At 36.3% G+C, this 14302-nt stretch overlaps 3 protein-coding genes across 3 annotated transcripts; all 3 read right to left on the bottom strand.

The window, feature by feature from the left end:
- Positions 1-42: 42 nt before the first annotated feature.
- LOC145634296 (protein CORTICAL MICROTUBULE DISORDERING 3-like) lies at positions 43-3655 on the bottom strand. Its single transcript, XM_081685718.1, has 4 exons — positions 2237-3655; positions 1241-1456; positions 1067-1158; positions 43-959 (listed from the first exon to the last, which is right to left on the bottom strand). The coding sequence occupies exons 1-4, from the start codon at positions 3311-3313 to the stop codon at positions 245-247; spliced, it is 2100 nt and encodes a 699-aa protein (XP_081541844.1). The 5' UTR covers positions 3314-3655; the 3' UTR covers positions 43-244.
- A 1089-nt stretch (positions 3656-4744) lies between these two features.
- On the bottom strand, positions 4745-10346 carry LOC145635603 (syntaxin-32-like). The gene is made up of 5 exons (XM_081686912.1): positions 9845-10346; positions 7108-7358; positions 6850-7016; positions 5796-5993; positions 4745-5187 (listed from the first exon to the last, which is right to left on the bottom strand). The coding sequence occupies exons 1-5, from the start codon at positions 10083-10085 to the stop codon at positions 5028-5030; spliced, it is 1017 nt and encodes a 338-aa protein (XP_081543038.1). The 5' UTR covers positions 10086-10346; the 3' UTR covers positions 4745-5027.
- A 1282-nt stretch (positions 10347-11628) lies between these two features.
- Positions 11629-13843, bottom strand: LOC145634295 (glucan endo-1,3-beta-glucosidase 8-like). The gene is made up of 2 exons (XM_081685717.1): positions 13230-13843; positions 11629-12939 (listed from the first exon to the last, which is right to left on the bottom strand). The coding sequence occupies exons 1-2, from the start codon at positions 13559-13561 to the stop codon at positions 11823-11825; spliced, it is 1449 nt and encodes a 482-aa protein (XP_081541843.1). The 5' UTR covers positions 13562-13843; the 3' UTR covers positions 11629-11822.
- Positions 13844-14302: the final 459 nt, after the last annotated feature.

Raw genomic sequence — 14302 nt, 5'->3', positions numbered from 1 at the left:
ATTAAATGTATGAAGCATGGAAATATTATGAAGATCGGTAAAAAAAATTGGAGGCAGAAATACCCATTTCTATACGCAAAATATTTGAATAATTCATTTGCAAAGGAAGCAAATTACAGATTAATTGTGAGAACTCTAACAAGCTTAAGACATCAAACAATGACACTAGCATAATAGTTCTACGAAAGACAACGAATTGCTGATAAGAACACCTTGTTATTTAATTGACCAAGGGCTGGACCTTTTAAGAGGAAGAAATAGGTGTGGAGTTGTTGTCAAAAGTTGTTCCAACATGCTGAATAACGAAACCATAGATCTTCCTCTTGAGTCGTTCAATCTTGTCTGTTAACACTTCATCCCTTTTCTTGACAACAAGATCTAACCAGTCATTTATCCTCTTCAACTGTGACAAAATTGCAGCAATTGATCCACATTCAACTGGCAGTTTCCGGCCACCACTGTTGTCACACTCGCTGAAAACACGAAATCCAGCATCTAATGATTCTTCCACAAACTTCAAAAACCACATCTCCATCTCAGACTTTAAAGTAATTGCTAGCTCTACTGTGTCTCTTATTCCGAGGCCTCTTGTCCATGTCTTCTTAGGTGATTCTGACACTGTTGAAGAGGTTTTTGAGTGGTTTTTGGTTGTGCTTCCTATAGACTGGCGTTTTGAAGAGCTCTTTGGTAGGGAAGGTGGTGGTAGAGACTCGGTGTTTTGGCCAGTAAGAAGGGAAACAACGGCAAGATCAGTGGAGAGAGCAGCTTCAACCCAAGCAGAAGCAGACTTGGATTGCTCAGTAGGAATGACAACATCCTGCGCCTCAGAACTATGGCTAGATGAAACTGACTCGACATTGGCAGCTGCTCGTGAGGCATTTTCATACATGGATAAGAATCTGTCTATTGTAGGTAAAGGGTTTCCAGCTTTTGATGAAGAGCAAAGATCTGAAAACATGCTGAAAATACAAAATGAAGAACCATGTCACAATTTATTATTGATACAAGTTCCATCGAAAATGGAAAAAATAATTCGGACACATCAGTGTGTTAAAGATTAACTTACCTCAAACTCCTTACAATAGACTCAGTAGCCAATGCTTCTTGCAAAGCTTCAGCTGCCGCAGTTGCAGCAATAGCCCTCCTTTGGATAGCTTCCTACAATTATTGCAAGAATATGCACAAACTGAGAACCTCTGCAGTTCATAAAGAATAAAAGATAATGTAAGAAGCTTCCTACCTTCCCAAGCTTTGCAAGGCTGCCTGATACAGCATCTAGTGGCACGCTACCATCAGTCCATTTCTTATCGTGAATGGTGATTCCAGCAGCTAAAGCAAATGGCTTGTCAGGTGTGACAAATTCATCAGGGGTGCTAGATTTGGACTTGCTATCAGAAGTAGCATCATCCTTTGATTCATGACTATGTACATCACTTAAACGGCGGGACAAAGCAGCCTGCAACATTTAGCACCGTCAGGAAAGATTCAGTTCAATGAGGGTTATGAAGGCATGAACAATAGCTAGGAAGCAAAAGCATTTTAAATACCATACTGTCAAGTGTCAACAAACAATGAAATGAGATCATGATTAGTATTATTTGAGGATTGAAAAGGACATATCTCAACAAAAAAAATCTACATGCTTGTGTATCATTGCAAAAAATTCTTACTGATTTCAGTTTAGCATTACAAACACTACTTACTGATGCAGTTTATTGAACATATACAGAGAAATAAGTTCATTGCCAAAGTAAATTTACGCGGTAGTTCAATTATGTGTGGAAGATGTTACTTCTAGCCTTCTAGGCTCACACATCATAGAATTACTTATCACACATCAACTTAACTAATACAAGTCAGTACAGAATGAAGACGCAATCATGGCCAAGGCCGATAGCTCTAAGACTCTCCGAATATTTAGAAGCATTTGCTATTCATACAAGAGGATTGTTTTGAATTCTAGTAGGCCACTATTAACCTTCAATTACGAAAAGCCACTATTTTATATTCATTTGCCATCCATTAATAAAAACATGAAAGATCATATTCTGAACATTAAAACCCCCAAGAATTATAATTAGCAATATTCATGAAATAATAAAGCTAATTAGCTACTGTATAAACTTAAAGTTCGTACAAACTCTTAACAATAAATTAGAAAAAATGTGATAATTTAAAACAAATCAAAATCAAAGCATAAAGTTATAATCTAAAATTGATCAAATTAAAACAGTACCTGAGTTCGAATAATAGCTTGCAAATCAGGCTTATTACTCTTGACATTACTACTCTTTTCTTTAACCTCACCTTCATTACCCCAACTCTTCCTTCCTCCACCACTACCACTTTTTCCCAAACTACCCTCAGAAACCTTCAAACTCCCAATTCCACTTATAATCCCACCATTAATACTCTTCTTCCTATTCCCTGAACTTCCTCCACCACCAGACAATCTCCTAGCCGGCGACAACGACATCCTCCTTGAAGCCGGTGATGCGGCCCTTCTCCCTGCTGTTGGTGATGGTTGCCGATACCGAGACGGCACAACGATAGCCGCCTCTCTTCCCGCTTTCCTCCCTTCCTCCGCTGCCTTCGCCTCGGCCAAACTCGGTACCACACATTTTGATGGAACCGGTGATGCTGACCTCTTGACTTTAGTCGTCGCCGGAGAAGGGTCCCTCTCTTTGACTTTCTCTCTCCTCCCCGCCGATACCGACCTCTTCGCCGGCGCCGGAGAAGTGAATCTTTGTGGGGTCACCCCTAAATTCTCCTTGTTACTATTGTTATTATAATCTTCCTTATCCTTCCTCCCCTTCTTCTGAAGAAGCGATAAAATGGGGTCAATTGAGTCGTTAGAATCCGAAACAGGCTGAATGACGAAATCCCTCTTCTCCTTCGAAACCCGGATGGTTAACGGCTCCGGCGACCCGATGAAGGGGTGTCTCCCGGAAACAGGTCGGATTCCGGTAGCAAAAGGAATCGGAGAAGAAGGGTCGAACACGAATCGATCGAGGTAAACGAATTGACCCAATTGAATGCGATTAGAGAGGATGAGATCGGTGTCACGATCAGAGAGGGAAATGTAGGTGGAGTTCTTGGAGTCGGAGAGCTGAAGAAGGAAGCCATGGTTAGGCCAGAGGTCGAGGTTAGAAGTGGGAGTAGTAGTAGCAGTGTTGGATAGAGAATTAGAGGGTAAAGTTGGGAGGATTCCGATGACTTGGAGAAGAGCAGAGCGGTGTTCGCCGGTGGGTTTGGTGTTGGTGTTCATGGATTGAAGGAGTTTAAGGAGGATTCCTGGGGTAAGAGTCGCCATTGATGAAGGTGAAAAGCTCGAGTGAAGAAGAAGAGGAGGTGAAGTTTCAGGGAGAAAAAAAATGGACGTTATATTTGAGATCTGAAGAGGAAGGAGGTAAGTTTTTGAATTTGAGGAGAGAGAAAAAACGGGAGTCCCGCTTATTTGAAAGGGGGGTGATTTTGAATTTTGGAAAGTAACGTTCGGGACCGTTACGCTGTTGTTGTGCTCATCTTGTTTTGGAAGGAGTATTATTACTATCTTGTCCCTAGTTATTGAATTTATGAAGTTGGATTATAGGTAGTATAAACTTTGACCGTATTCTATTACTAATAAGAAGTACGGAGTATAGAAGAACAAATATACGAATAGTTTAGTTTGATGGATCTATTTTGATTTTTTTTTTAAACATTAGTTGATAAAAGATGTAAGATTGAAAAATGTGGCTTGAAAAGTGTAAAAGCTAAATGTTATTGTTAATTTGATACGAAGTGAGTAATTTATCTTTAAGGAAAAAGGTTATATATACAATATAATTGTACTCCATACAAATATGGATAGCTCTACGCTTCCTTCAAAAAAAAAAATATATAATAATAAAAAAAAAAAAAGGATAAATCCCTTATAAAAAAATAAGTCCAAACTCTTGATTAATATTTCGACTTGAGTTAACTTCGTGACCTATCCATAAGCTACTCCATACCTTTCAAACAAACTTTATCATATGGCAAATTTAATTCTTGTGGTGTCTTGATGTGCATTATGTAACATCTGTCACACTCATAGTCTCATATAAATAAAGTTACTGAGAAAGACCTCTTGGAGCGCCTAGAGCTCACCTCACACATCCTTGAGGTGTGAGGTTCAATTCTCATCAAGCACAAATCCCATCTCCCTACCCTTGGGCCCAATTGATCTAACCGTGTTAAATTAAAAATACAAATAATATTACCACCTTAACATGACATGAAATCTCCTGTCAAAAAAAAAAAAAAAAAACATGACATGAAATCAATTACCCCAGTGATTAGTTATTGTAATGTTTTAGGCCCCAAACCATATACAATACCAAATAGATAATCTTATGCATTTTAATTTGAATTGAACATGCAATTCATATTTGATAAAAGTCATGTTCATTTCAAATAAAAGTGCAATTAATATAGGGCACTAAGCGTGGGACTCCAAAAAAAACCAAATAATGGTTCAACAAACTAAACACCTACAAATATCAGAAAAGATGTGTATAATTTACCAGTAAGAATTTTCAAATTTCTGCACAATTTGTCACAGTTATTTCTCGAAACAATTTATGCACAGAATTCACAATCAAAACACTTTGTTCGAGCATCCACTACTGTATCTGTAAATGGCAGCAAACCAAGACTGCCATGACTAGATGTAATCAGAAACATAATATGAAGATGCTGAAAATTGAAATAGCAGAAACAGTAAGATAAAAGAGCCTTTCATCTAGTAATTAGCAATGTTTACAACATTCGTAGATATTACATATTGTTCTGCCGAAAAATTACCTGTTTCAATATTCAACTTAGCCACACACTATTCTATTCCCTCCAAGAAATAGAAAACAAAAAAAAAAGAAAAAAAAAAGGAAGAAATAAAGCAATCTAAAATAAGGGACAAGCCCAATCTACAATAACAACTTTCTTTATTGTTCATTTGAAATTTTCTCAACGTATATACTCAGCCAAAAAGGTTCTATGAATGACATTTATGCAACAAAAAATAGGAAAAACATCAGAAATACTATCAATACAAAGAATATCTTGATCATCAGCCATCTGTTTGAGGATATACTGTTATAGTACCTGACCAACTGGTTCTGAGCCCCTTCAACATTTGCAAGAGTATCCTCCATGTTCTCGTCAATCCTGCAATAATGCAGAATCCAGGTCAGATCACAAATTCAGATTTACATTGGAGAAGCATGCCAACTTTCCCAAGAAAATGCATCTTACAGATATAAGTATGTAGTAAAGTTGTTTCATATATCAGTAAGATCTTATTTTGCTCATACAGCAGGCAAATGGTATATCATTATATCAAGTGTATGTACTTTTAGGGCTAGGGGACAGTGAAAAAGATTAAAGATTTGAAGGGTTTTTTTTCAGAAGTTAATATAACTATGGCCTTCGCCAACAGATACTGTACTGTGTAAAGGTGAATACTTGTGGTTGATCTTGAACAGAAGAAAAACAAAATAAAAATTTGTTAGTCAGAGAGGTGTCGAGGATCGGCAAATAAAAAGCAAGGTTGTGCTATAACCATATGTCCATATCCCATCAACTTAAAAAGGCAGTCAACTTGACAGTTACAGCATCATTTAATCAAGGTTCAGCAAAAGATCCAACAAATGAATACAAGCAAAAACTAAGTGCTTTAGATATTAAAAATAACTTGAGAGTCAACTACAGAGACAAGCCAATCATTACATATTTGTATCAGTCAAAACAGAAATCTTAAGCTACAGGATGCAAACCTGATTGCAATCTCTCCTTGCTGTGACACCATTGTTGCCAATTGTGTAAAAATATTACTCAATTCGTGAATTGTAGACTCCACATTTTGAAGTGCTTCAGCTCTGCTCTGCATATAAGTGTCCTGTAATGGAACCATCTGTTGCTGTTGTTGATTCTGTTGTTGCAACAATGGCTGAGAGTCCCCATCAGCTGATTTTCTGCAAAATAAAGAACAATGAAGTCAGCGCCTTAACTAATTAATTTATACGGATGCTTGAAAGAAACAGAAGTGGGTTACTCATTTCTATTAATTTACATAGAGAAAGAATTTACAAAGACAAGTAAATTATACTTCTGTGTATCACTTGCTCCCACAGCACATCAACTTGAGTTGAATGATAATCATCAATAAAATTTTCTACTTTTCTTATCTAACAGTAAGAAAAGAGCTAAGTAATAGTAGATCGGAATAGAGCTCTCAGTCTATACTCTTCAGCGCACAGCAGATGCAATCCATTAACAGGATTCATAATATGCACAAAAGGTAAAGCAAAATTCTTTGAAGATGAAAGTCTGATGTCAACTCCTAATTCTTATCCTTGGTTATTCTATAAAGTTGCCAATATGAAATAGCGGATAGCCTAACATCACGTGAACATATCAAAAGGACAAAAAAGAGAGCCTCTGTACCAATTCAGTTAAGACAAAAAGGCTATGCAATTCTAGTTTCTCAGATGCAGTTTAGTGTATGAGGGGGAAGTACTCAAGTCCCAATCATTAGCACATTTTGACAACCATATAAATATAAAGTTCTGAAAAACATTTGTTATTCAAGAAAATAATGTTGACCTCTTTGCCTCTTTGGCCCATGCCTCTTCTATTATAGCTTTAAAGACTGACTATGATGCTAAAAAGTTTTGAATCAAATAAACATTAACAAAGAAAGATTCGAGTTGAATGGAAATTCAAAGGATAATGTTTGCAAACTACACAGAGAAGAAAAGAAACACTGCTATATGATTATGATAGAAAGACACCAGCTTCACATGAGAGCTACAGCTTCAGAATACTTACTTTGGAAACAAAGCGGATGAAGTTGAAGCCGCATTAGCCCATGGAGGAGCAGAGGGTCCATTGGCTGATTTGGCTGCCAATGGCCGCTGACGTACAAAAGGATTTGCAGGCTCTTTTGATGCAGTTGACGAATACAGTTGCCTTCTATTCTCATGAACCTTTAAATTCTGCACATCCCATAAAAAGCGAGGTAAGTTGAAATCATGACATTGATTACATAGAGTAAAGCACCACATAATTCATTGCCAAACACCATACCTCAGTTCGCATGGTAAGAACCTCTTTAAACTCCTTGGTGGCTGTCATTAGACGGTTCTTAAGGTTATCTACAACTGTGGTAGAATGACTAGTGGTGTCGCTAGAAATATTTCCACTCTCATTTTGGGTGTTGCACAGAAGCTGCAGATCTACTACAGCTGAATTAAGTGCAGTAATGTCTTGCTTGATAACTGCAGTCAGCTCTTGAATTTCAAGAGTTGGGTCATCAAAGACAGACGTCCTCTTGGCCACTGGGAAACAGATTAATGAGCATAAATCAGAGTAAGATAAATAACATACACTTCAAAAAAGCGCCACTCATCACTTTTTACTTTAGTAAGTTCTGCTCAAATTAATGCATTAAACAAGTATCCCAGGGATCAACAATATAATAGACACTTTGACAGCAATTGAGACTCTCCAAGACAAGGAATGTCAAAGCCTCTCCAACAGAAATTATTATGACTATAAAAAAACCCATAACAGAACAGCCCAGAAGAAGAACCTCATAGAACATGCTAACATACAAAAGGTAGGAATATAATGTTGAACACTATCTTAACCCTAACAAATTACACATCTCCGTCATTGATTAGTTTAGGGCTAATGAAAGGAAATCAATGCTGATTTCGATCACATCACTTGGATTATATATTTTCAGTAAAAAATTTATAAAGTAGAAAAATAAAAATTTATAGTTTCAGAACAGGGCTTTGTCATCCTCATTGCTGTATCATTAAAATCACCAGCACAGCTTAATGAAGCACAATCTTAATGCTAAAAGAACACAGGACTGAACTAAAAACGAAAACTTCCCATGAATTCAGTCCAAAACCCATCATATCCAGCATCAAAATATTTCTTTATCAAGAGTCAACAAAAAATCACAGAAAAACCACATCAAACTTCCTCCATAGTTCAGTTTTAGGTAAAATTTCAACATCAATTATGATGTTGAAATCACACATTTCCAATCAAGGAATTCAGAGTGCAACTACATACATACCAAATTCAACATTAAGGTCATTAGCCAATCCAAAACTCATCAAAACAAACCAACCTCGCTCAGTAAAACATCTTTCCAATATAATGCATCAAGAACACCACCTACCAAATTCAACACCTCTATGTCATAAACCCATTTCTCTACCGAACCAATAAATAAACTTAAATAACCCACAAACTTCCTAAGCTCAATTCGAGTGGAATCACAACACAAATCTGATCCCTGACAATAGACGAGCCAGCCAAAACCTCCATAATCTGACTACAAATCGACCAAACCACAACGCCTTGTATATAAATAAATAAATAATTTATACTCAAAAATAGACTCACATACTAACACAACCTAATCATAACCTACTTGGCAAAATCTCAACACCTTGATTAAGAACATCAGAGACTTCAGAGTGTTACTGTCAAATTTCTCCTCTCATATACTGCGTCTACATAATCCAACACCAACCACTCTTAATCCCATCGTAATAAAACAAAAAAATAATCAAGCTGCATTAACAAATTCTGATCAAAGTTCAAATATCATCAACACCACATCCTATGCTCAGAACTTAATACAGCATTTAAACCACTAAAAGTAGGAATGTTTCACCTAGATGCCCTGAGATGTCTCCTCAATTACCAGAATATAGTGTGTTGAATACATAAGAATTTTAAAAAATTTCATATTTCAAATTGGAACAACAAAGTATTTCAAAAGTACATTTTGCTGTCAACACTACCTTAACACACAAATAATATACATATCCCCGCCATTGCTTGGTTTAGGTGCCAAATTGGATCATATGACTCTGATTACATATTTCCAATAAAAAAAATCTACAAAAGAAAAGCAACTAATAATTTCGGAAAAGAGCTCAGTCCCCCTCATTGATGTATCTCTCATTAATGTATCATTTACATTACCAGTGCAGCTTCACATAGCATGATCTATCAAGCTAACCGAATTCAGAACTAAACTTAAAAGTACAACTCCCACAAAGTCAATCCAAAATCCATCATATTCAGTACTGCAACATTTCCTCATCAACGGTCGACAAAGAATCAGAGAAAAATCCCATCAAACTTCCTCCATAGCTCAGTTTTAGGTGATAGTTCAACACTTCAACATCAATAATGATCACTCACATCAAGGTCATCAAGCAGTCCAAAACTCATAAATTCAATCCACTACTATATCATAAACCCATTTCTCTACTGAACTGACATGACAGTAAACAAAAATACCCCTTACACTTCCTTATCCCGGTTCGATTATAATCACAACACAAATATGATCACTAACATTACACAAGCCAGCTAAAACCTCCACAATGCGACTATCAATCAACTGCATCACACGACCTCATATACACAATAACACTAAATGATCTATACTCAAAAAACAGTCTCACAGATTAACCTCAACCTACTCATAATCAACTCGCCACAACTCTTCCCCAACCCTTGATTAAGAAAAATCAGAGTGTTAGTGTCACATTCTCCTCTCATCTAAAGCATCTACCAAATTCAACATAAACCACTCTAAATCCCATCAAACAAATACCCAATTCACTCAATAATACATAATTCCAATCAAAACTAAAAACCCAATTGTATCAACAAAATCTAATCAAAGTCCAATAAACAAAACACCAAATTTGATCAACCACATTATACATTCCCCAATTCCAATCAAAACATGAACAATACCAACGAAACTTAGCGAAGAACTTACACTTAGCGAGCTTGGCGAGCTTCTGGGAAGTTTGATGGATACCAAACCCGATCTTGGAAGCCCGTTTATTGAACTCCGATTGAATAACAGCGGATCTAGGCCCATTAACCTGAGAAACACCAACAGAGCTACTGCTACTCGGATTATTCGGCCCATTTGATGGAATCGACTTCTTTAACCTCTCTGCAATGCTCTGAAACTCGTGAGTTCTATCTCGATAAGATGATTGCGCAGACCTCATTTCACAAATTTAATGTTTAAAAAACCCTAGAATTTTTTCCAGAATTCACCGACAATCATGAAATTGGGAGGAATTTAGATCTAAAATCCCTAATTTCTGAGGTTTTATGTGATCTTTTTGTTCAATTGAATACCCAGATCTCGGGATCTTGGAAGATAGAAGAGGAATTTTCTTTGAATTTTGTTGTCCGAAAAAAAAAAATTAAAGAAAGGAAATTAATTTTTCCTCTCTCTTGAAATTGTACAGCAAATTTAGAGATTTTTGTGTTTTTTTTTTCCTTTCTCTCTCTAAATTCCCAGAAATGTTGTTTTGGTGGGGACAAAGAAGAGTGAGTAAGGAGGGCTATGATTTGAAATGCCACGCTGGCAGATTTAATTTTAGCCGTCGATCTTTTTTTTTTTTTTTTTTTTTGTGGGTGGGATGAAAATGTCTTAATGAATCAATGAATCATGATGATCATCCTGTTATGTTGAAACATTAACGTGTACTTAAAAAAAAAAAAAAAAAAAAAAAACTTTGATTGATGTACTTGAGAGTATGAATATGAAACATTGTAAATGAAAAGTGTGTTACTAATTACGAGTGCCAAATTTGTGTGGCATTCACGTCATTATAGAGCATCATTCTCAGTACTCCCAGGTGCATGAAATAATTTACGACTTATTGATGAGTGATTTTTTCTATTCTAATTTGTTGTTTTAAACGTAAAACATGGTATTTAGTTGTAGTGTGATATTACAAGGATAAAAGAGAGAATGTACATTAGATAATACACTCCTAATTCGATCTTCTTATCTATGCTTGCTAAATTAACTAGCATTATATGGTCTAATTCAAAGACAAGACTTTATGAATTGTGTGTTGCCAAATTTGTGTGTCATACATAAGTGCTCCAATTTACGACTTATTAAGTCAATTTCTATTCAAATTTGTTCACTACAAGAAGAAAAGAGAGAAAGCAGAACTGATTATGTAGTAAAACCATTTTCAATTTATTCTTCTTATACATGCTTATATTGTATAATTCAAAGACAACACCTCCAAAATGTGCATCAAAGGCTTTATGTCTTTATGCCTACACAGCACACACAACCTCCACATCACAGTCCCCTTGCAAGATCACAAAGGCAGTCATCGCCACACAATTTCATATTTTTTTAGTATGGCTTCATTTAATTCGTATATTATATTATTATTATTAATGTTAATTTTGGCAAAATGCATAACGATAAACTTTCATTTCTTTTTATTCCCAAATCCAATTGGAATCGAAGACCAGGACAATGTGATCAATATGTTTCAAGTCGACGAAGGAATAAGGTATATAACAAGCAACCATAGCATTAACATTATTGACTTTAGCTGGGATCTTGAATTTTTGACACTGCCATAACAAGTAGTAAGCAATACAATGTCATCTTCAGTTCTTCACTACACTAGTAAAAATTTACTTCAAGATATGCACATTATCTAAAAGACTTACAGTTCTCAGGCAGAATAAGTGAAACAAAAAAAAAAAAAAAAAAAAAAAAAAAAAAAAAAAAAAAAAAAAAACTTATAGAAGAACAATATATAGTTTGGCATCAAGCTAAGTATTCAAATATAATGTTCCCATGAAGGGAGAATGTAATTTTTACAGTTCACTCAATTTCAATGTCAATATATAAGAGCCAAATGCACATAATTCCTCTACAATGACTATTGTCCGCGAATCCCTACAAAATTTCTCTAGTACATTCACAGAACAAGCAAAAACACAATACATACACTTATGCTTGTCCATAGAACATCAAAAACTCCCTTGCGCAGAATCCCAGAGGAGCTGTAGTCAATCATGATCGGAAACTGACAGCTTCTGTCTGATGGATCTCGATCAGTGATCATAGCCAGGCCATCAAAATCACAGTCCCAGATATTCTGACCCTTAATCTGATAATACATGTTGAAAGCATAGGAAGCATTCCCTTGGACTGACAGATGGTTGCATGAACATCCATAGCCTAAGGATGTACAGTCTGACAAACTACAAGCATAGTTTATGTTCTCAGGCAAGTCCCCAAAGTTTGTAGCATCAGAGTTCAAAACACACCATCTTTTCTCCATATATACCACTCCTTCCACTGGGATTAGTGTCCTATCTTCTTGCATACCGGCTAAATCGAGTTCATACTTTGGCATTCCATCAAACTCGAACAGCCCCCAATGCCTCTCAAAGTTCCCTGGTGCAATGCTCTTGGCATTCTCATCGATCAAACTGAACAGGTAGACATCGATTTTGCCCTTTCGAAGTGGAGTCCCTTCCCCACACATAATATGTTGAAGAAGGCCTTGATTGAACCTCTTAGCATTCTCAGCATTGGCATGTATATCACCATCAGTTGGCCAACCTACCTCTCCTACTATAACTTCCATATCAGGATACCCAGCTTTGTTCAATGCTGACAATAAAGTATCAAAATTCGCGTCAAACACATTGGTGTATGTCAAACCCTGGTCTCTTATAGGCACATTTGACCCTTCAAAGAAAGCATAATCTATAGGAAAGTTCTTGTTTCCATACAGACTAAGAAAAGGGTAAATGTTGACAGTAAAAGGAGCACTGTTTTCGTGTAAGAACTGCAGGATTTGAAGGGTAAGGTCTCGAACTTCAGGCCTGAAATCTCCAGCAGAGGGGACAGGATCCGACTCAGGAGAGTAGTATACATCAGCATTGAAAGGAATCGTCGCCTTGATTTGAACACCGTGTCCTGCCCGATTAAGGGCCTCTTGGATGTTCCTGAGTGCTGGTAACATGTACTTCAGGTATGTGCCATTATAGGTCTGTAGTGTTGGCTCATTGCCTACTGCAACATAGCTGCACAACAAAAAGGTAAATCAAAGAACATTGTGAGATCAAAATCAAAGCAATAAAAGTAACTTTCAACACATAAATCTTTATCAATTAAGCCTTCACAAACATCAAAGAACAGTCAACATCACGAGTAAAAAAAAAAACCCATCAAACTCCTAATTCATCAAGAAAAATTCATAAAAATTCCATAATGAAAAAACCCATGAAAAATTCAGTACTTTACAAGATTAAGAACTTAAAAGAAGCAAAATATCAAACAGTTGGTGTGTATTAAAAAAGTTAAGAGACTAAACTTGATATTTACGCCACCAGAATAGAAGTAAGAGGTAACATTAGCATCAACCCAAGAAACAGCAGCATCTGGATCACTACTCATCTCCTCCAACATATTATTAGGAATTGCTAACATTACTTCAATTTCAGTACCAATTAAAGCATTCAAAATATTATCATCAGCTTCAAACAACTTCAATCTATCAAACCCATTATTTTTCAGCATCTGAACCACCATATCAGCAGGAAACTGATGAGTTGCCATGGTACCCCAGTTCACCCCAACACTTAAACCCTGAGAAAATACAGCCGCCATTACTAAAAACAGAGTATAACAGTACAAAAATGCCATTTTTTAGGGTTCTTTCTAAAATTGTGATGAATCTTGAAATGGGTATCTTTGAATTGAATACCCTTTTCAAAGTTGTGAAATGGGTAGGTGAGATTTTGGGAGAAAAGGGATGTTTTTGATGATGGGTATGGTAGAAGAGGAGAGAGAAAGAGAGAGATTCGTTCCTTAGTTCTGTTATTCAGTTACAGGGCCATGCAAATGGAAGTTATAGTGCTGTGATTGCTGTCATTCCCATCTTTATCACATTCTTTTGATTTTGCTGAGGCAATTTGACATTAAATAGTAATAGTATGTACTCTCATTTTAGATGTTTTCATACTATACTATAGTTTTCATGTAAGTATGTAGTGATCATTCATTAGAGTCATTACTTTACCAACACTATGAGGTGAAAATGACATCTAGAGAAATTGGTTTAGAAATAAAAGACTCACTTTCTTTAGTCAAATTGAATGGATAAGCACTACAAAGAGTTAAAGATTTGGGAAATTAAAATTTTGTGTCGTTCATGCATGGTACTTAATGGCAAATTTGAGTATTGACTACCATTTGGTTGTTGGTGTAGTGGTGATTGGGACTACACTTGGTAGGGAGGACTCGTGTTCGATCCCCCGCAACAACAATCGGGAGGGGACTGGAACATAACCACCCAGAACTGATCCCCGAATCCGGATTAGCCCAAAGGGTGAACCGGGTAGAACACCAAAAAATTTGAGTATTGACTAATGTAAGAAACTTAGT

The sequence above is a fragment of the Chenopodium album genome, chromosome 6 (assembly GCF_948465745.1).
Source record: "Chenopodium album chromosome 6, dcCheAlbu1.1, whole genome shotgun sequence".
In the NCBI taxonomy this organism is placed as follows: domain Eukaryota; kingdom Viridiplantae; phylum Streptophyta; class Magnoliopsida; order Caryophyllales; family Amaranthaceae; genus Chenopodium; species Chenopodium album.
This window is presented reverse-complemented; position numbering and strand designations above follow the sequence as displayed.

Excerpts from the sequence above, each read along its gene's own strand:
- LOC145634296 (XM_081685718.1), bottom strand. The coding sequence starts at position 3,313 with ATGGCGACTCTTACCCCAGGAATCCTCCTTAAACTCCTTCAATCCATG. Across the intron at positions 1,457-2,236 it reads AAGCTATTATTCGAACTCAG|GCTGCTTTGTCCCGCCGTTT; the intron begins GTACTGTTTTAA and ends TAAATGTTGCAG. Across the intron at positions 960-1,066 it reads TCTATTGTAAGGAGTTTGAG|CATGTTTTCAGATCTTTGCT; the intron begins GTAAGTTAATCT and ends TTGTATTTTCAG.
- LOC145634295 (XM_081685717.1), bottom strand. The coding sequence starts at position 13,561 with ATGGCATTTTTGTACTGTTATACTCTGTTTTTAGTAATGGCGGCTGTA. Across the intron at positions 12,940-13,229 it reads TCTGGTGGCGTAAATATCAA|CTATGTTGCAGTAGGCAATG; the intron begins GTTTAGTCTCTT and ends TTTGTTGTGCAG.
- LOC145635603 (XM_081686912.1), bottom strand. The coding sequence starts at position 10,085 with ATGAGGTCTGCGCAATCATCTTATCGAGATAGAACTCACGAGTTTCAG. Across the intron at positions 7,359-9,844 it reads GCTCGCCAAGCTCGCTAAGT|TGGCCAAGAGGACGTCTGTC; the intron begins GTAAGTTCTTCG and ends TCTGTTTCCCAG. Across the intron at positions 5,994-6,849 it reads TCATCCGCTTTGTTTCCAAA|AAAATCAGCTGATGGGGACT; the intron begins GTAAGTATTCTG and ends TTTATTTTGCAG.